Raw genomic sequence first — 21757 nt, forward strand, 5'->3', positions numbered from 1 at the left:
GGGATGGGAATTTTCTTTGGGGGGTGAGGGGGGTATGACGACATCACGTGACCGACCAATACTAATGATACCGTCTGTTGTTCATCTGCGGCAACCAGGGCCAGACGTCTGTCAGGTTGGGAGGACAAGGGCAAGCGTGAGAGAGTGAGACAAAAGAAGGAGCAGCTCTGTGAAAAGAGGAACTTTTTTTCCCCCCTGTGCTCAGCAGTTAGACCTAAATCTCCTATAGTCTGAAGGAAAACATTTGAGTTTCGACGTAAACAAAAAGAAAGAAAATATCGGCAAAATGATGACCCAGGTGGAGACCACGGTGCACTATGATAACGGCTACGAGGATGAGTATATGATACAGGAGGAAGAGTGGGACAGGGACATGTTACTAGACCCTGCCTGGGAACAACAACAGAGGAAAGTACGTAAAAAATCGTCTGTTTCTGAAAAAGTCTAAAACTATCGAGCGTAAGCTAATATTATTTTAGAGAGAAATTAAACAACTATGTCTTTTCTTACTCAGAATTGTGTAACTTTAAGTTTTATGGTAATTTTTTTTATTTTTCTATGTAAAAATATATTTTTTACATATGTACACAGTAGCACAGTTCATAACTTTGGGCTAACAGTAAAAAAGTCTTGAAGAGACGTTAAGCACGCCGTGTCGGAGAGATAAACTTCCGGTTAACCTTGTCAAAATAAAACCACAGTTCAGCGGGTTCATCGTTACAAGTCAAGCTACTGAAGTATTTTGATCTCTTTACTGGACAGTTTGTTCTTGGATGTTGGGATAGGGCAGCTAAAAAAGGTAGCTGTTATTCTTGACACTGATAGACATTACCCAAAATATAGTTCAGTGGGGTCGGGAGCAAGTTATAGAGGTAGACAAGTTATACAACCACAACTAGAAGATGGCTTGGTAGCTTGAATTTTGCCTTAAGAAGTCAGTGGCCTTTGGGGCTACTTCACCCACCTGTGGTAAACGTAACGTTTAGTTTTATTTTTAAAGGTGGCATCGATTAACCTCCGGTGTGGTCCTCGCTAAGTGCCGCAGACCTGACGCAGATAGGGTCCAGTGCGTTAGGCTTGAGGGACGGATGCGGTGGTGGGTACCAGCTAACAATAGCTGTACCTTCCAGCGGCTGTCCAGACTGCTGCCTCTCCACTGATACGCGAGGAATGCGAGCTGTCAACAGATGCTTCTAACACATGATGACGCTCTTGGGATTAGAATGGACGCTCCATCTAATTTTAACCTCGGGACCAAAAGGCATTAGTAGGGTTAATCCAGTGTCCTTGGTGCGGAATTCTTTTGTTTATAGAAACCACGTAGAAAAATTGTACCAGCACCAACTCGACTCGATATAGCCTCGGCCCCCAACACTGTCAGTTGGTTTTAGGGCTTTAAAAATTGGCTGGGACCTTATACTGCAGATCTTTGCACAACTGGAGTCCATCAGCTCCTCCATGCCCTCTATAACCTCCTGTGGCCTGCACAGGGATGATAAAACTGTATTTTTGGCAACACCAGGCAGCAACACCATAGTCCATATACACAGCTATTTTTTCCACTGTTTATCTAATTTTGAGTTGATAAGTGGTCACTGGAGGGTGGTTTGAGGTTTTTTCTGTTCCTTTGTGGCACAGTTTGACGCTCAATATTAGCACCCACACTGTGCTGCAGCTTCAATTTGTTGAAAATGGGACAAAATTGCTCTATTACTGATATCTATTGTCATTTTTTCCAAAATATTATCTCCTATACCATGGTGCAATGAGCTTATTTTAATTCTAGTTGTGGTTGCTATATATTATTGCTTATATGGAGCCTTTTTTTAATCTATTACCTAATTCATATGGGTTCATCAATGAGGTTGATGAAGCCATCAGTGCCCATTCATGTTACAGAGCGGAGTAGGCACAGCCAGGGTGCTGGGTTTCATTGAGCGAAAGTGATGAAATGTTATGGACACATAGTGAATATCCTTCATGTAAGTTAAACCAAGTGAAAATAGTGATCCATGATCCGCTGATGTGGCTAGGTCTTTCCAAAATGTTAAGCATCCAGTTCGCTTTTATTTTCCATCCTCCAGGTCTCAGCCTGCCAGCCTCTGACCCAGTGAGCCCCCAAAGGCATCTGTCAGTTCAGTGACAGGGTCGGTCCTCACTGGATGTGATTCATAAATATTTTTAGCTTTAATCGTCACCGGGCAGTAGAGGGCGGGGATGCTTGGAAAGTAGGGTTCTGCGACTAGTGGCAGAGCCAGATTTGGAGGACCAGCAGACAAAGTTTTTTTAACAAGGAAGGCAGCGGCTCATTGTCACACACACACACCCAAGGGACTCACTCAGTGTGGAATGGGGATGGCCTTTACTCTAATGCCTGTAATATTCTGATTTTGCTCCGGCACCTGCGGGGCGAGAAGCTGAGCGGCTGGCTGGGCATGCATATGCAGTCCTCCTGGGTACAAGGTTGTTCGTGGATCAGTGCTGGAAAGTCCTAAAATATTTTCCCCATGTCACTCTAGAGTATTTATTTATTCACATATAAATCTAGAAAGTGCGCAAGTAAAGTCACAAAAATGTAAAATTAGCTCATTTAAAATGTTCTTCTGTGCTTCTTTTTAGATAGACATCAGCTGTGATATTTTCCTCTCATGGGCTAAAGTCACAATTTTTCTTAAAAGGAAATGAAGTTCAGAGGAAAAAGTGCAAAAGTCAACCCAGTTTATCTTTTCACTGAAAACTATTCATTTTTAATAAAATCAGTAAATGCTTTCATTCTCACCTACTCCTGTTAATGGAGATGAAAGGTAAAATTGAAAAATGTTATCAGGAAGTGTAGCATACACAAAGATCACATTACAGCTCATTGTTTTTGTACGATTTTTCATCATGTAGTTGATTAGTTCATTGATTCATACATCTAAACATAGAAACTAGGGATGGGCAAAAGTGTAAATAGTTAGTACAATTTTGTCTACCAATAATTATTGGAGAAGAAAAAACAAGATGAAACTGTTATTGTGGCACATCATTTTGCAATACTGCTCCCACATTGCCTTTCAAAACATGCTTGTCCTTCATTTCTGCCCCTCCATAAAAGCCTGAACTCATTCTCTGCCAGATTGTGGCAGATTTATTTCAATTTGCATTTATTTCTTTATTTAGAGTGCTGAATTGTAATTAAAGTTCAAGGAAATTCAATCACTTAAAAGACAATTTTCTTCACTTTTTAAAAGTTTAATTTTCCAAGGTCTACGAATAACCATGTTTAAATCATCATGATATCAGTATTGACCAAAATAAATAATGTTTTTTTTTTTCTTTTGCCATAGTTGGGCAGCCCACATTGAAACTTGATTTCTATCTAATGATAGTGAGCTGTTGAAATGTTTATATTTTCTGTGTGGCAGAGGTTAATATTTACAACATCCAGATCCATTACTCATCCTTGTGGCATATCTTTCAAATTATTCTAAATGAGAATTTTTAATGTGCCCATCATTCATTTACTCCTGGCTTGTCTCCACACTTCATCGGCAATGCCTGTACTCTGGAAGAACGGCACACGTGTACTGCGATAGAGCTATCTCCATGTAGCTGTAACATATCAACGTGTCATATTCTAAGTGGCAAAATAGTGACAGAAAGTGACGTGAGGGGAAAACTTGTCCCGCGTCCACGTGACATTTTCACTCATGTTGACGTTCTTCTTCCCGGTCTCTTATCATGAGGCACAGCAGAGCAGTCTAAATTTATCACCTTATATCAGCTGGAATGTGCTCTGTGGTCGGCTCCCAGCTTTCATCCTTACAGTGCTCATCGTCCATGAACTCTGCTGCTAGCTATTGATAGAGGCTTTATAAAAATAGGCGAAAGACAATGAGCCTGTCTTAACTTGATTTACAGTATTTGAGTACCAAACATGGAGAACATTTGTTCTTATAGGTGTTAGCTATGGAACCATTGTAGGAAATGTTGAAACTTAACACTAATGTTTAACTAATGGGCATTCGACCTCAAAATATAACACCGGTCAGAGAGGTTAAAGTCGATTTGGTTATAATCCTAAGTGAAGATCCCAGTTTGTTTATGTTTCCTGTAAAGAGGAATGGCTTGTAGTGTGATCCACTAAAAAAGTGATATACATTTTTAGAAGTGAATATAACTGCCAGTTAAACAAATATGTCCCCAAAACAGCAGAAAACTTAACTGATTGCTGTGAATTTCTTTTCGTTTTTGAGTCAAATCCAATTTTTATTGAGCTGGGAATCCTTTTTCTGTTAGACCTTCACAGCTTGGTGTAACTCCCACCTGAGGAAAGCTGGTGTTCAAATTGAAAACATTGAGGAGGACTTCAGGAATGGACTCAAACTCATGCTGCTGCTGGAAGTTATCTCAGGTTGGAGCACTAAAGAGAGTTTTGATTTTCTTGCCTTTTTTTAGTGTTTCAGTCAGCTTTCTTTCTGTGTCTTATTAGCTGAGGTTACATGCACACCATATTGTGTTTGCAGGAGAGAGGTTACCCAAGCCAGATAGAGGGAAGATGCGGTTTCATAAGATTGCAAATGTTAACAAAGCTCTGGACTTCATCACAAGTAAAGGTGTCAAACTGGTTTCAATAGGAGCCGAAGGTACCTGTGCACGTCCTGTGTATGAATATAATGTAACCATTTAGGAATGCAAAAGTTTAAACCAGGAATTTTTACTTTATGAAGTAATCTGCTGGAGACTAAGTATAACACTTTTTTGTTTCAGAGATTGTGGATGGGAATGTAAAGATGACTCTTGGAATGATTTGGACTATAATCCTCCGCTTCGCCATTCAGGACATATCTGTGGAAGGTGAGACTGTCATGCACAGTGCAGGAACATATAGATGCTTAAAGCTACGTGACAACACACCAGGACCTTTCCTGTAAAATGGGCATTTTAGGGTCTGACTATACAAATAAACACAATTAATCCACACATATAGATAGACACAATAGAATGGATTACCTTTTTTAATAAAAACCAGCGTCTTTCCCGCTTGTTTTTGGCCAGTTCATAAATAAAAGTGCATTTTATGTGTGAGTAAATTAAACATGACTTAAAAATGCTAAAAATTCCATCATAATTGTGTTGACTTTACTTTGGTGGGTAATACTATATATGTGCACAAAAACCCTGCAAACTAAATGAAAGCATTGTTATGGAGTTCACTTGTCACAAAAACAAGTTTTATGATATATCAGTGCACAGAATGCTTGTGTAGTATGTGCCAAATGAGAAAGCTGACCACACGTTTAAACGGCAAATACATGTTGTCCTCAGAAACATCTGCCAAGGAAGGGCTTCTGCTGTGGTGTCAAAGAAAGACTGCCCCCTACAGGAATGTTAATGTCCAAAACTTCCATGTCAGGTGAGTATGACACACTGTAATGTGACCACTGAATTTAGATGTTGTAAACCAGGTGTCTATAATCTATTATAACGTAATGTAGTGGTTGTTAGGTCAATAGGTTCGTCTAATAACATGATATCAATACTAAATTTTTCTGTAGCTGACTTTAGTAATGCAAAATATACAGAGGAGGATAGAGGATAGCATCAGGGAAATGTTACCACCAAGTGCTTTAATGGTGAATATCGGAGCTGGACTCGAGGAATTTCATCTTTATGACATAACATGTTTATTCTCTGTATTGACTGGTGAAGCTGGAAGGATGGTCTGGCCTTCTGCGCCCTGATTCACAGACACAGACCCGACCTCCTCGACTACTCTAAGCTCAACAAGGTGTTGTGTGGTTTCGCTTGCTGTGTTTCAAGCTTGCACACTTTGATTTCCACAAACAGAAGAAGCACAGTTTTGGCTGCTTTGTGGAAAAGTAGTCTTTATCTACTACTAGAAGATTACGCAATTTAATCCTCTTTACTCTGCTAATAACTCGCTTGCAGTGGTCATCTGTTTGACAAACTAATTTGTGTTTTAACGTTTGATCCTGGGGTGTTGTGTTGTGTCTCTTTTGGATATTCTTAGAAATATGTGGCATTTCAAAGGATGTCAGTGATTTAATGTGATGTAAGGTGTTTGGAGGAAGTCTGCTGTGTTGTGTTATTAATGTGTTATTTGGCTAATGGTTATAATCCGGCTTTAATTTATGAATGTGTTTCTCTCTATTTTGAGTGCACTCATTTAGTATCGCCTCATGCTTCATTATGCTTAAGCAAATCAGTTTACTTAGCACACAATTTCATCATAATTAGCGTGAAAACTGCAACTTTTATTTCAATTTTATTGCTGTGTTTTTGTACAACCCACTGCGCCCATTACAAGATTAGATTTTTAAAGGCTCCCTTGTTCACAAGGAGTTACCACATGGTGGAAATATATGGCCTCTTTACACCCTGAAGAGTCTTGACTTTTCTCTGCATTTGAAACCTACTTAATGACTAGAGTATCAGTGTGAAGCATTTTAGGGCAAATATGTATGTCTCATTTAAATGTTCTGGTTTAGTGGATGTCCAGGATTCACATTATTTCTGTATTTAACAGGTGAGGGCCTCGGTGAGCTGCTTGCTTATTTGCTGCGTGTTTGCAGAGGGCTAGAGAGCACAGCTCACAGCCCTCCCCTGTTCGCCAAGTAGCGATAATACACAAGTAAACTTTTCTCTCCTGGAAGAAGGTGCTGTGTTAACCAGATGGAAAGGGCAAGGCTGCTATAGGACTATTTGAGGTGTCATGCTTTAACTGCCAGGTGTGAGTTCATAAAAAGATGTTTTTCTTACCTTTTTAAGCCTTAAAAAAAATCACAGCCAGCATAGCTGACCTCACATCAGAACATTTAGTTTGCTCAGGCCATATGTTCCCTGTTACTGTAAATATATAGCAGGGGAACCACCGTGGAAGGATATGAAGAGTGACTTTTCATTCATTTTGTGATCAGAGGCTTTTACTTTTCTGCACACAGCTGACTGGCCTGACTTGGAGTCAACCCTGAATAGTCACAGAAACATGAGCTTAGTCCCTGCAGAGCTCAGGCTTAGCTTTACCTCTGACATTGTTCATGCTGTCACGTCGTATTCCCCATTTAGAGGCCCCCGGTGCACATAAAAGTCAGGAAGACGTCTATACGCATTACACTCATAACATACTTATTAATCACTGCAAGGACTGTGATACTTTTATTGGAAAATAATGAAAGTATATATGATGATGCAAATGGACAGTGTAAACAAACCATGCTGGCTAGTAATATACTTCAGTACACTATTTCTTGCTACAGCCTTTTATTCACACTTTTTGTGTCTTTGAGATCCATATTCACATACTCAGTCACACCTGAACTTTTTCAGTTCTGCTCATGCTGCTTGGAGACAGTTGCATTGTGCATCAGGCAACCTTTGAATCTGGCTCCAGGTGAGCGAGTTTGTTAAGCCTGTTGAGACAGCTCTTGTCAGGGACACATACACAGACACACACACAGAAGGCTCGAGGTATCCTTATTTCCATTCCTCTATGCCATCAGTTTACCACCCAATCCATCTATCTATCTTTCTTGCACCGGATATGTGAGCAGCTGGCCCTGTCATGTTGTGCACCACCCCTACCATCTACCTTTGCAGAACAGCGGTACAGTGATAGGGACAGCAGCATGATAGTATGATCCCTTTACCCCTTTGCACTCTTAGTGACAGCCCCATCAGCAGCAGAGGGTTCACTGTCAGCTTTTGGCTCAAGGCACAACTCCTGTCCTGTCAAACACTTGTATTCTCCTGTCACAGTCACTTGTATGAAAAAGGAGGAATGTGTTTCTTTAAAATGATTCCATTAAAAGAAGAAAGAAAGAAAGAAAAAGAGGTATAGAGAGTAATAAACATCTGCTGGTTATAGATTATTAAATGCTTCCCCTTTCATCATCTCTTATGCAACAGACTAAAACATCAATTCCTTAATCAAACAAAGAAAAAAATCAATCATATTCATAATAAAGGGTAGATGGAGATAAATAAATGGTATTTATTCGAGACACAACTGACTTTTCCTGTGAATGTGATCTAATCAACAAATAAAGAATTAAACTGGTATTAAACTCCTTTGGAAACTAAGAGATGTAATTTCTAATGTTTTGCAAAGAAAGATCTAGTTTAGGGCTAGTAAATGTGCATGTAGATTATGTGACCATCACGTGTTTTGTGCCTTAATTGCATGGATATCAGTGGTATTTTAAGTGTGGCACTGGTGTACAGTGATGTTCTGTGTTCTTATTTAGGATGATCCTCTGGGGAACTTGAACCTGGCTTTTGACATAGCTGAAAAACACCTGGACATTCCAAAAATGCTGGATGCAGAGGGTAATATTTTATGGAGTGGAAAAATATGAGTTTTTTGTGTCCTGTTTATGGTAATGGGTGCTCACAATGTATATCCATTGTTTTGGATGAATCTCCTTCACAGGGGTCTAACTATCAACCACATAGATTTGGGTCACATATAATTATCTTCAGATCTAACTGCATTTTTGTTATGTCTGCACAGAAGTGAAAGCCATAAAAAATATCTCCTTCTATTATCCAATGTGGCTGTACTTTTCTTTAGATTCTGTCTGCCACCTTGACTTTTCATCCCTCTTCATGCCACAGATATCATCAACACCCCCAAGCCCGATGAGAGAGCCATCATGACCTATGTGTCCTGCTTTTACCATGCTTTTGCTGGAGCTGAGCAGGTAGTCTTTTTTTCAATAGCACCATGGTATTCTGAGAATATCAAAAAAATAAAATATATATATATACTCAGTTTGATTTAGACACAGCATACTGATTAAAAAATCTGTTCTGAGGATAATGTTATTAGGTGTATTAAAAAGGATCAGTGGGTGCATGGCTTGCCATCTTAGTTCTCTGATCTAATTAAATTATTATTGTCCCCGTGCTCTCAGGCGGAGACTGCTGCCAACAGGATCTGTAAGGTGCTTGGAGTAAACCAAGAGAATGAGAAACTGATGGAGGAATATGAGAGACTGGCCAGTGAGGTAAAGTTTAAATATAATGATGGCACTTTGTGTCATGAAAGATTTTTCAAAGTGATGTGCTTTTTGGATAACAGTGATTAAGGTACAGTATTAGTACATTTTTGTTTGTCCTCTGTTTATCATGGGCTGTTCAAAATAAAAGTTCAAAAACAAAATTTTCTCTCTCAACTCAAATATCTCACTGCTATTACAAACTGAGATCCATCTGCTGGAAAAATCAATTATTCATCACCACTCTCTTGCCACTCCACTTATTCCCATGTTGTCCTTGTGTTTTCCAGCTGCTGGAGTGGATCCGCCGCACCACTCCCTGGCTGGAGAATCGGACCCCAGAGAAGACCATGGCAGAGATGCAACGGAAGCTGGAGGACTTCAGGGACTACAGACGCCAGCACAAGCCCCCAAAAGTGCAGGAGAAGTGCCAGCTGGAAATTAACTTCAACACCCTTCAGACCAAGTTGCGCATCAGCAATCGGCCTGCCTTTATGCCCTCTGAGGGGAAGATGGTATCTGTAAGTCACAACTTCATATTCATTTATGATTGATTGAGTCTTATGATCAATTCTGTTGTGGTTCAGACACTAAAGATTGCATTGTGTTGACAGGACATAGCCAGTGCATGGCAGGGTCTGGAGCAGGCAGAGAAAGGGTATGAGGAATGGCTTCTTACAGAGATCCGTAGGCTTGAGAGGGTGGACCACCTTGCAGAAAAGTTTCGCCAAAAAGCAACTAATCATGAGAACTGGGCCAGCGGTCAGTTGTAGTTTGTATATTTACCTTTTTGATTGCTGTTGATGTGTCTATAGGTCCATGTGTTTATCTTGGCTAAGCACTTTATATAGAGTGCATTTTACTGTTTAGATTTCCTCATAATGAAATGTTATTGAAGGTTAATTTCTGCATCTGCAATGACCAGATAAGGACTGTTTTTTTAGTAGAACCTTATATTTACCTCAATATTCCTTTTTCATATGTGACATTCAGGTAAAGAGCTGTTCCTTTCCCAGAAGGACTACGAAACAGCCACACTGACAGAAATCAGAGCACTGCTTCGAAAACACGAGGCCTTTGAGAGTGACTTGGCAGCCCACCAGGACAGAGTGGAGCAGATTGCTGCCATTGCACAGGAACTAAAGTATGCACTCCCAACAGCAGATGTATGCAGTCACGTATCACTGAAATCCAGGACAGGAGAAATAATAGTAAAGTCAAATAAATTAATCTTGTTTTCTCTTTCATGCACACTTCATGCACAAATGCACATGCATTGTTTTTTGGCTTTAGACCCGGTACAACCCACCAGTGATTACTGGGTTAAATTATGGGTGACAAGCAATAGAGGTCACTGCTGTCCTCTCACACAGAAAATAAGCTATGGTTCATGCATCTCAAAAGCATGTCAATTAACTGTTAACCACTTAAGAACCACTAGATGCCAAGGTAGAGGATAGGTAGCTATTAGAGGTATTCTTAGTTAAGATTTTAAGTACTCAGAAATGAGAAAGGTGTGGCTCATGGGACTTCTGAGATTTTTTTCAATCAGTGCACAATGATAGATGTGAATACAGAGCGTTTGTTGTTTTATATTTGAAAACACTGAGGAAAAAAGAGAATGTATCAGTTATTGAGGGATAGCTCAGTAGGTAGAGTGTTTGCACCATGATTGGAAGGTCGGGGGTTCAAATCCACCAAACTGCTACCCTGAGATACCCTTGAGCAAGATACTGTCTCCACACACTGCTCCTGGATTGGTAGGTGGCTGCTGCTTCACTGAGTGAATGGGTTAAATGCAGAGGACTAAGCAATTTCCTATGGGATTAATAAAGTATACATTGTTATTAATGACCAAAATGCTGGTTTCCTGTTAAAGGTGAGACTAAAACTTCACTGAGCTCATAATGCGCTGGGATGCATTCATATTTTCAAAGTTATTATGTGGACACATACCTTAAATATGATTTCCTCCTAGGCTGGAAAGAGACTGATCCTGTTAAGGATGTGGTCTCTAACACAGAGGTGCACGCTGTCCTTCTCTTTGGCTCACTCTCTCCTCCACCTACTGACACAAATGATACCGCTGTCTCATTTTTGCATAATCCAGCGAGGTCAGAAGTAAATTCTATACCTGAAGCTAATTCTGGAGCTTCTGGTTGTGAACCCGTGTAATGATTTACTGGAACCTACTCAGTCTCTGGAGCAACTCAGCCTAGGCCAGTTATATGCTTTCCCTCACCTCTATTTCATGCAGGTGATGAAGGAAATATTGAGCTCAGTAAGGGTGGGAAACCTGTGGGCTTGATTTTACCAACCTGGTGAGTTAAGTAGCTATGTAGCTATCTATGACCATCTAGGTGAAGACAGAGAAACAAAGACCAAGGCTTTCTGCCAGTGCCTCCATATGTATATCCACATTCCAACCATTATGCCTCAGCTGGGGAAGCTTCACAATACCATGAGACGCCATTTGGCTCAAAGCCGCACTACCTCTTCGTGACTCGTCAGCTTCTTCATTACACAGTGCCACATTTATATGCTGAACACGAGGCTACCAGAGTTCATCAGAATAATGTCTACCGTGAGAGATACCATCTCCCAGCCATCCTCTGCCAACCCCACTGGGACACAGGTTACCAGTGGACCTCCACCGCACACAAGACTCTACCAAAGATGAAAAGCTTTTTTTATTTTTATTTTTTTCAAATCGCTTGAAGCGGTCCGGGGTTAAGGCAACTCTTTTATTCCTGTAGTTTACCGTATGATGTATTTTGACCTTTTCCATTGAATGACATCTCAATAAAATGCTACATGAACCCTGTTCACTGTTTTCCTTTGAGGTCACTTAAACTTTCACCTAAGAGTGCAGCTTCAGATGCTCATCCTGGGAAAGCAGTGACAGAGTCTCAACACTGTGATGAATTTGGTGGTGCATTTTCTGTAAATGAGTGCCTAAACCTGAATACTAATTCAAGCAGTTTTAAACGCTCTGAAGTTCAAAACCAAGAGCCCTTTTTTCTTCCAAGACTGAGCTGAATATTTTCTGTTTTTTCATGTGTTAAACTTTAATTTAAAGTCATCTTGCAGTCCTCTTTGCTCTCAAATTTTCTTTTCTGACAGAAAAGGTAATCAAAGACTAGTCAGGCTTCGTTATTTTACCTGCAACTTAATGCAGTAGGATTTATATATCTGTATATCATACTATATATTCTATGTACCACAACTCTAACCAGTGCTGGTGGGTGGATGGGGCTCTGTTTTCCAGAAGTAAAAATGGCACAAAAGGTTTATTTTTCTTTTCCTAGTGAGTTGGACTACCATGATGTTGCTGCTGTTAACCAGCGCTGCCAAAGCATCTGTGACTTATGGGACAAGCTGGGAACCCTGACTCAGAAGAGGAGAGAGGCACTGGAGGTAAGAACAAAATTAAAGTTTCATTTGTGAGTGTATGACTGAAGGGGATTTATGGCAAAGGCTTTAGGTATTAATCCATTGTAGCTGTAGAGATCTTAAAAGTTCGAGGAGTTCTCGAGTTCTTTGTATATATTAAGTCCCCACAAGAGTGTGCTAATGTTCTACGCATTGAACTACCATCAAACGCCAACTCAATTAAAATTTTAGTCAAAGCATTTTAGGTGTCTGTCACTGATGTGAGTGTTGAAGAGACAAGTGATTGAAGGGGACAGATAACTGGATCCCCTCTAAAATCCCTGCCCCACATAGAAAGGTAAAATAGAAGGGTAGAGGGGATAAAAGAGATATGGATGTAGATGTCATATCCAGAAAGCAACTGGCTAAAAGCCCACTAGCCACTTCCTCTGAGCCATGCTGACCATTCCAGACCCACAAATGTGTGAGGGCCTGGGAAAAGGGCCAAGGATTAAGTCTGAATGACAGGAACAGGGGGCTGTCTATCTCCATCTTCTACTTCCAACTATCTCCCATTGAGGGGAGGGACTCTGTCAGGAACAACCAAGCCAGACTTGGGAGCTGGGGTTAACAAGTCAAAGAAAGTTATGCACACTGCCATCATTCTCAAAACAGGTGAGAGGGTGTTTAAGTCATGCTAAAGCGTGACGCTGAGCTGTGATTAGATATTGTGACAATTTTAGGATTTCAACATTTATAAAACATGTCTGTTATGTTTTGTAATCCTCTCAGCGCACAGAGAAACTGCTGGAAACCATTGATCAGTTGTTCCTAGAATTTGCTAAGAGGTCTGCTCCTTTCAACAATTGGATGGAAGGAGCGATGGAGGATCTGCAGGACATGTTTATAGTGCATACTATTGAAGAGGTTCAGGTAGGTTTACTGTATTCTGAGGAGAGCAGCCTTTGACATTAAGTGCTTATAATGTGATCACAGTGTAATTTTACAGTTTTTCTTATAAGCCCATTTAATGGATGCCTCATGATTGGGTTTCATAATATATAATGTTGTGTTGAAAAAAAATGCTATATAGTGTGCAATGTTTATATTTGTCACACCCCCAAAAAACAGCACATAATGTTATCTCTTGGGACAAAATTGACATTTCCACAAAATTTCAACACTTTCCTCTCCTGCTTCCCCTTCCAGAGTCTAATCGCAGCTCATGAGCAGTTCAAAGCTACTCTTCCCGAGGCAGATTCAGAGAGACAGGCCATCTTGGGAATCCACAATGAGGTGCAGAAAATTTCACAGAGCTATGGGATCAAGGCCAGCTTTATCAACCCTTACAGCACTATCACAACTGAAGAGCTTCTCAACAAGTGGGAAAAGGTAGCTACAGTTTTCAAACTGATTTATAGACTCAGAGAGTATATTAAAGGGTAGTGATAGAGATGGTGGACATCAGAGAACACTGTCATTGTTTACTAATACCAATATTTTATGACAGAGGAGTCAGCAATCACTTAGTAAGTTTGCAATCCAAATCACTATCTCTTAATAAAAATGTAATTTATACAACCAGCAATAATGTATCTGTTCTGTGTATCTGTGCATGTTTTCTAGGTGAAAAAGCTGGTTCCTCAGAGAGATAGTGCCCTCCAGGAGGAGATGGCACGCCAGCATGCCCACGAAAGGCTGAGACGGCAGTTTGCTGCCCAGGCTAATCTGATTGGGCCCTGGATACAGACCAGGATGGAGGTTCAGTATACAGGCTTAATAAGCAAATTCTACATTAATCAAATAAAGTCTGAAATGGAAGAGGATTATTTTCTAATTCATTGTACATAGACAAGTAGAATAGCAGTTTCATTCCTGATGATGATGATGATGATTATGATGATGATATCTGAATAATACAAAGTAAATTTACTCAGGATATATTTATACACACATGTATATACCCACTTCATAGTTCTTATACAGATTAAATTACTGTCAGTCACATGTAATTGGCTCTTTGCCTTCAGTAAGCAAACCATCTTCATGACCAGTTTCGATCATAAGCCCCATCTTATGATCGAAACTGGTCCGAGTTGACCTCGTGGCATGTACCGTCCTAACAGGAAATAGGGCGCTGCTCCCTGGAGATAGGAGGCACCTTGGAGGACCAGATGACCCAGCTGAAGCAAATCGAGCATGTCATAGTTGCTTATAAACCCAATATTGACAAGTTGGAGGGAGACCACCAGCTAATCCAGGAGTCACTTGTGTTTGATAACAAACACACCAACTACACCATGGAGGTACTGGAAATTGAGTTTTATAGCTACGTATACATAGAAAAATACATTGATTCTTAAAGTAGGTTTGTCAACATAAACTTGGATTTCCAGAGTCTGTTAACATTTCTGGTCTTTCAACACAGCACATCCGTGTTGGGTGGGAGCTGCTCCTCACAACCATTGCCCGAACTATCAATGAGATTGAAACCCAGATCCTGACCCGGGATGCTAAGGGCATCAGTCAGCAGCAGATGAATGAGTTCAGATCGTCTTTCAACCACTTTGACAGGGTACAGAGTTTTTGCCATTTCACTTCACTAGAGCCATTTTCTGCCTATTCCGGTGGCCGATGTAAAGCAATCTCAGTAGCTCAGAAGCAGAGCAGGGGTTAGCCCAGTTTTGAGAGATGTGTCTCGAGCTTATGAGCATCAAAACCCAGGTGTTAACTCTTATGTGGTATTTGTGACATCCATAAACTGTGTATAAAACACAGATGTAGCCACAGCAGCTTTACATATTGGTCAGTGCAGTCTCGCTGTAAAGCTGGGTGTTTTTTGGCACTGCCGTCTCAGTATTTTGTAACTGGATGTGATGAGCGAGGATTGGATCTCTCTATGAAGCTGAGCAACACTGCATGCTCATTAGCTAATGACTTGTGATTGATGAACCAATGAGCATACCGTTTTATCCTCCTTCCTCACTCTAATGGGGACCATAATTTACAAATTATGTTTTAGTTATTTACTTGAAGCTAGCAGTTGTGCCCATAAAGTCTGGCTGTAAACCTGCATGAAAAAGAAAGCAGGTTTAAGCCTCATTGGCTTCACTTTTCAGATCTAGAAGCTACATCCATGTTTTAAATACTGATACATGCTAAATCCCATCCAGCTCAAAGTGCAATGTTCTGCAGCCACCCCTGTATTTAATCTGAAGGTTGATCAGGACTAAAGGTGAAGATTAAACATTTCTAAACAGTAACTGGCATCTTGCTGTGAAAGTATTAAAAATATTTAAGTATTTTTATATATGTATTTGGTTAAGATTCTTTTTATATAGTAAAACTTCAATGATAGATGACTTACTCAAGCATGTCTCAAATTTATTCAAGTTACATCTGTACAGCCACATACTGGTTCCCCTCACCATGATGGAGTAACAGCTTGGATAATACACCCAACAAATTCCAATCTCATTACAAAACTGACAATGCTGTAGCTTTTTGTGATTGATAAGAATGCTTTGGGTCTGTGTTTCCAACTTCCATGCGCCCAGTTTCAGTGTGAATGCACGTGTATGTGCCATATTACCTTTTAAGCTTTTTTTATCATGAAATCTTCAGCTTTTATCAAAAAAAGCCAAAAGATGAGGAAACTGAAATATACAGCCGTTTTCCTCTTTGTAACTTATTTTATAGCAGAGCAGCCTGTCTCATAAAATTCATGTTTGAGGCTATATTGAATGCTTATGATGTTTGGTAATCAGTCTTTTCTGTATTTCTCTGACAACACTTTCTGAAATTTGGTGTCTGGTTTGTAGAAGAAGAATGGAGCAATGGAAACAGATGACTTCAGAGCCTGCCTCATCTCCATGGGATATGACTTGGTAAGGAGCTTCACTGTTGGTTTGATGGAGATGTGTTATTAGTAAATTCTGCAATTGTTTGATTTTCACACATACAGTCACACATACATTCAGTCATTGTGATTCTTCATTCACGCCTATTTCAGGGAGAGGTGGAGTTTGCTCGCATAATGATGCTGGTAGACCCCAATGCTACGGGAATCGTTTCCTTCCAGTCTTTTATCGACTTTATGACCAGAGAGACTGCTGATACAGACACTGCCGAGCAGGTTGTGGCATCCTTCCGGATCCTGGCTGCTGATAAGGTGTGTATGGGGCTTACTGGCATATGGGCAGATATTTTTAGCATGAGCTATTCCTGTCATTATTTCCAGGGATTTGCCACGTCACGCTGATTTACGATGTCCTTTTTTGTTGATGAGAAACAAATTAAAACAGAAAATGGGAGTATGAATCTGAAATGCAATTATTTTTTCACGTCCACAGCCTTATATACTTGTAGAGGAGCTCAGGAGAGAACTTCCCCCTGAACAAGCAGAATATTGCATCATGAGGATGCCACCCTACGCTGGTCATGGAGCACCACCCGGGGCACTGGACTACACTGCCTTCTCCACTGCCCTCTATGGAGAGAGTGATCTTTAACCTGACCAGAAAACCTTTCATCCACTGTCCATTAACCTCTCCTCTGCTTTCCCACCCTCCCTCACCTCCATCTCATGGTGAAGTTAAGAAATCTATAATGCAAGTTGGATCAAATATACCGAATCGAATGAAAGTCTTTATTGATTAGTTTTCTGACACATTACTCATACTGAGCATTGTTCTGTTTCTTTAGTACTCATCTTGTGTTCTCCGGCAGAAGATGCTTCCCAAAACAAATAGAAATAATGATGAAAAAATTGAAATTAGAAGCAATTCAATTTGCATTTTTTTGCTTGTGTGGTATGATGATTTGGCTCAGGATCGTGCGATTTAGGTAAAACTGGAAGATACAGGAAATAAAGGAGATTAGTTAGTCATACACCAAAAGGATCGTGGTGTTTCAGTAATTTTTCTGTAAAGAAAATAGTCATTTTTGGCAAGCAATGTTGTGTATTGTTTTATTTTTCCCCACAGTGCCCTTGTTTTGGGAATAAAATCTTCTGATAAGGCATTTTGACATGCTTCAAGTGAATTACAGTTTGCAAAAGCAATTTCAGACCTACTGCCATCCATCAATAAACAGTGTGTTCCCCAAAAGGCCAAAAATATGCAGTACCAACAGAAGACAAATGGAAAACCACACGAAGGCAAAAGTAAATGTTTGCTCAGTGCTTTGAAAGCTGAAAACACTGTAGACTAAATGTGCAGTATTCACTAATGCTAAGATCAAACATTTGTCGGGTAGCGACAAACACTAATCCTTATATGTTTCTGGAAAAATTTGCAGTATATTTCAAGAACTGGACATACAAGAAAATAATTATCAACTATAATACAACAGGTGGTGCCATCGTGGAAAAAATGGCCTAACAATACTAGACTTTGTGGCTCTGGTGTTTATCGAAAGCCTTTATTTGTCCAGAAGCTTCCCATTAATTTCAATTAGTAGTAGTTTTCCATGGTAAGCTGAAAGAGACCCAAAGGATCTCCTTGTCATATTTATCTTTAAATTGCATTTGAGGAAACCACTGTAAAATGTGGGAGAAGAATATTATACTCATGTTCCATACTGTTTGAACATGAAATTTTAAAATTGAGTGGTATTTAAAAATATGGAGATGACAGTGATTTGAGACTAATATAATAAAACACCAGGTTGGTAAAATTGTCTTTATTTGATGCTCTAAATAATTAAAAAAAGTGTCATCATTGAATACTCTACACAGACTGAGCTAAAACATACCAGAACATACATCCAGTCCAGTCAATATGATTTCAGGTGCAAGCCTTTCCTTTCAAAAGAAAAATATTTCTGGTGTAACTTGTGAGCTCTGACACCTCTGATCTCTATAGGTGATGTTCTTATTTTTGGCAGAGACATGGATTTGTTGTATTGATCTAAAACTTCAGGTAGTAAAAACACCTTAAAGAGAAAACAGCTGGCTCCAGTATTACTCTGTTCAGTAAGTTACACTTTGTGCTCCAAGATAATGGATTCATTAAATAAAATTTTTAATTCAGCCATTTATTTCAAATGGTGAATGTGTTTCTTTTGATGTTTGTCACCAGATGGGGGGAAAGACCATAATCCACATGTAAACAAGTCCCTGCACAAGAATCTCAAACAGTAAATTTTAGTGGATGCGGATTAATTAGATATAGATATTCCTAAATTTGTATGGGTTGTGCTGCAAGCGAAGCAGTAGTACGTCAATATGAATCAATATGGTTCAAGAGCAAAAGCAAATACACCCAATGGAGGGACTTGGTCTTTCATGACATTTACTCTTCCTCCTCAATACCATTTTTCTTCTGCTACATGGTTAGCAGTTCATCCCTACCACTCGAGTATATATGTCATCAGAAAGGTTAATGGTATGGTTAATTGGCCTATTATGATTTTCAGTCAGCAGTCAATGATGGGCAGCTGTGTGTTGTTACCTCCTCAGTCTGGGATTGGCCAAGGAGGGTTTGTCATTTCATATTTAACCAGCACTCAGAAGAGGCTATTTATGCAGCTGACAAGTAAAATGGGTTCTTGGGTTTTTGTAAGGTAGTGTGTGGGTAAATAATTATATGCACTTATTCACAAATGTTCTTGTTTTAGTGCTTATGACCCTTCCCCCCCCCCTACAGTCAGTTATCATTCATTGCACTCTTCAGCTGGAACGTGCATGGCTTTCCTGCTAAAGGTAGGAATGCACCTTAATGAGATTATAAATCTTATAGATGCTTTTTTTTTTAAAAAAAAATCACATGGTTCCTTGGTTTAAACTTACAGTAGATATTTTTCTCTAGATTGGGGCCTGCATGATCCCACTGATGGTGGGTTCTTTAACATAGAGGCACATCCTCCTCTCCATTATGATTCCCTCCCAGGTGCCCCACCTGTTCCTACCGATCCAAATGACCCTGCTGTGTCATTCATGTATGACCCAGTAAGGTTGGGAACTGCTGGAGTTCAAACCTCAGGGCAAAAAAAAACTTCAGGGCAACTCCAGGTGGGCTCGGTGAACCTTCTGGTTTTGGTCCTGTGGAAGGCTCTGCACCTACCTTGTTGTCTGGAACATCTCACCTGAGGCCTGATTTTGGCTTTTCTCCAGCTCAGCTTGAAACGGGCCAACTTGGTCATGATGAAGGGAATCTTGATTATAGTAACTCAGAAAGGGGAACCCATGGGCTGGGCTCTACAACTGCCTTCCAGTCTGGTGCGTTTAGTAAGTATGTAGCCACCTATGAGCATGGAAATTCAGAGAGGGAAACGGAAGATTATTTTCGACCAGTGTTACATGCCTATCCTTTTGCTTTACCTGGAGCAGTTTCCCAATACTACCTCTGACCTGCACCACCTGTTGACTGGTTAGCACCTTTATGGTACGGTGTCCACTAAGATACATCTGCATTGCTCAGGTTCCCAGTGGTCACAAGACTTTACCAAAGTGTCAAAGTACTTTAGGTTCTTCAAATAATTGAAGCGATCTAGGATATCTGTAGTTCAATTCCCAGTTTCTGTAAATTTTGGTATAGTCATGTTGCCTGGCATGAAATTGAAATAAAATACAGCATGAACACTTGACTGTGTTGGTTTGGGATCAAAACACTGTATACTACTATATACTATATATGCGTGTTTCTAAGAATATGTACTACTTACTTTTTTCTTTCTTTCTTGGATTCCTGCTATTTTTGAGGTTCTGAATAATGAATCATAAACCCCAAAATTCATATCTTAGTTTGCACTGACCAGTCAACACACAGACTCATGATATGATGGAAAGCTCCCCTAGTAAAGTAGCTAGCTAGTAGCTAACAAATGCACTTTAGTGCATGTCATCTACATAGCTACAGGTATTAAACTCAAACAGCTAGAAGCAACACAACTTTTGCTCCTCTATTTATCAGACCAGGATTAGGCTATTCGATGAAGCCTAACTTGCATCTGCAGTGCTTGAGCAGATAAATTGCCTTTAGGGGGCCACAAAGCTTCACCCTGTTTCGAAAGATTTGGGTAGCAGGAGGAGTAGAGTAGTGTCACGTGCCAGAAACATGAGAGTTGGCAAGAGTTGTCTCCATCTTCGTTGATCCTAGTACAGCTTACGGTTCTCATCTTTCAGCTGCCCTTTTATAGATTAAGTATAGCACTAGCCTAGCTGAAAAACTAGCTGCATGGACTCCGAGGATAGTATGAAGTGACAGATTTTATTGGCCTGAAGAAGAATAAGTAGTCACTGTTGTCTTGAGCCTTTTTCTTTCTCAATTATAAAAAAAACATTTTCTGGGATATGCTTGAATCATACTTTTAACCACCATTCTACCATATGAAGAAGTTTTGACAGTGGCACTGAAATGATGAGACTGCTCTTTGGCACAACTGAAAAAATTGTTCATTGCTTTTTTTCCCCTTTCAGCTGGACAAGCTCAGTGTTGCTGCTGCCAGAACATCTGTGACTATGCTGGGTTAAGTTAAATCCCCACAAGAGGGTGATAATGCTCCTTACAGAATTATAATTGCATCCAAAAGCAATTTTAAAAAAAAAGAAATGTTTGTGTGGTGATATTAAACATCTATCAGTGAGACAGCTCACTGAGGAGAAGATATAACTGGATCCACGCCCCATCTAGAAGGGTGGACAGGATAAATGAGAAATGTAGGTGTCCTGTCCATGAAGGGACTGGCTCAAAGCCCAAAAGTCTGTTCCTTTGATCCAAGCTAGCCATTATAGACCTGCAGATGTGAAAGGACCTGGGAAAAGGGCCAAGGATTAAGTCCAAAGGACAGGGACAGGAGGCTGCCTCTGACTACCTCCCACTCAAACTTGGATTTAAGGAGGTTATCAAATGAATAACTAGAAAAATTCAGCTTGTTGTGATTAATTTTACTTGTGTATAGACCTCCTCCTAAACCCTAAGGCATTTATTATGGGGGGGGAAAAGCTATTTAAACCTACCTGGCCATTGACCTTCTTTGGTCAATGGCCAGGTCCTGAAGCAAGAAGGTCCTGAGTTCAGTTCCACTACCAGGCCTGGTTTGTAGTACTGTGTTCCTGGTGTTCTGTGTAGTTAGCATGTTCTCCCTGTGTTTGTGTGAGTTCTCTCCGGGTATTCTGGTTTTCGTTCCACATTCCCTCTCGTGACCCTGACAAGGATAAGTGGATGAGAATGGAATGGATGGACAGCCACGTTATAGGTTTGTGAACATGAATGGCCTTTTTCAAGGTCATGCCAAGTATCTCAGTCTGATTTAAGTCTGAACTCTGATGAGGCCACTCCAAAACTTTTAATTTTTTTATTGATTTTTTTTTCATTCAGAGGTGTTTCAGACCATTTTCCTGCTGAATAACCTAAGTGAGCTTGACCTTCAGGACATGAACT

At 40.1% G+C, this 21757-nt stretch overlaps 1 protein-coding gene across 2 annotated transcripts; it reads left to right on the plus strand.

Annotated features, from left to right (window-relative positions):
* The first annotated feature begins 75 nt into the window (after nt 1-75).
* Nucleotides 76-18413, plus strand: actn2b (actinin, alpha 2b). 2 transcript variants are annotated; one of them, XM_003438295.5, is made up of 21 exons: nt 76-412; nt 4282-4396; nt 4509-4628; nt 4753-4839; nt 5311-5398; nt 5695-5773; nt 8250-8331; nt 8620-8705; nt 8919-9011; nt 9293-9523; nt 9617-9764; nt 9996-10146; nt 12311-12419; nt 13167-13307; nt 13584-13766; nt 14001-14135; nt 14501-14680; nt 14803-14949; nt 16196-16261; nt 16387-16545; nt 16727-18413. In XM_003438295.5, exons 1-21 carry the CDS (start codon nt 287-289, stop codon nt 16883-16885), a joined length of 2685 nt encoding a protein of 894 aa, XP_003438343.1. In that variant the 5' UTR covers nt 76-286; the 3' UTR covers nt 16886-18413. The 2 variants fall into 2 exon arrangements, with proteins under 2 accessions (XP_003438343.1, XP_025753118.1); XM_025897333.1 differs by lacking the exons at nt 76-412; nt 4282-4396; nt 4509-4628; nt 4753-4839; nt 5695-5773 and having other exon boundaries at nt 5325-5398.
* The last annotated feature ends 3344 nt before the right edge of the window (nt 18414-21757 follow it).

Source organism: Oreochromis niloticus, linkage group LG13 (genome assembly GCF_001858045.2).
Source record: "Oreochromis niloticus isolate F11D_XX linkage group LG13, O_niloticus_UMD_NMBU, whole genome shotgun sequence".
Classification (NCBI taxonomy): Eukaryota; Metazoa; Chordata; class Actinopteri; order Cichliformes; family Cichlidae; genus Oreochromis; species Oreochromis niloticus.

Excerpts from the sequence above, each read along its gene's own strand:
- actn2b (XM_003438295.5), top strand. The coding sequence starts at position 287 with ATGATGACCCAGGTGGAGACCACGGTGCACTATGATAACGGCTACGAG. Across the intron at positions 9,765-9,995 it reads TCATGAGAACTGGGCCAGCG|GTAAAGAGCTGTTCCTTTCC; the intron begins GTCAGTTGTAGT and ends TGTGACATTCAG. Across the intron at positions 13,767-14,000 it reads TTCTCAACAAGTGGGAAAAG|GTGAAAAAGCTGGTTCCTCA; the intron begins GTAGCTACAGTT and ends CATGTTTTCTAG.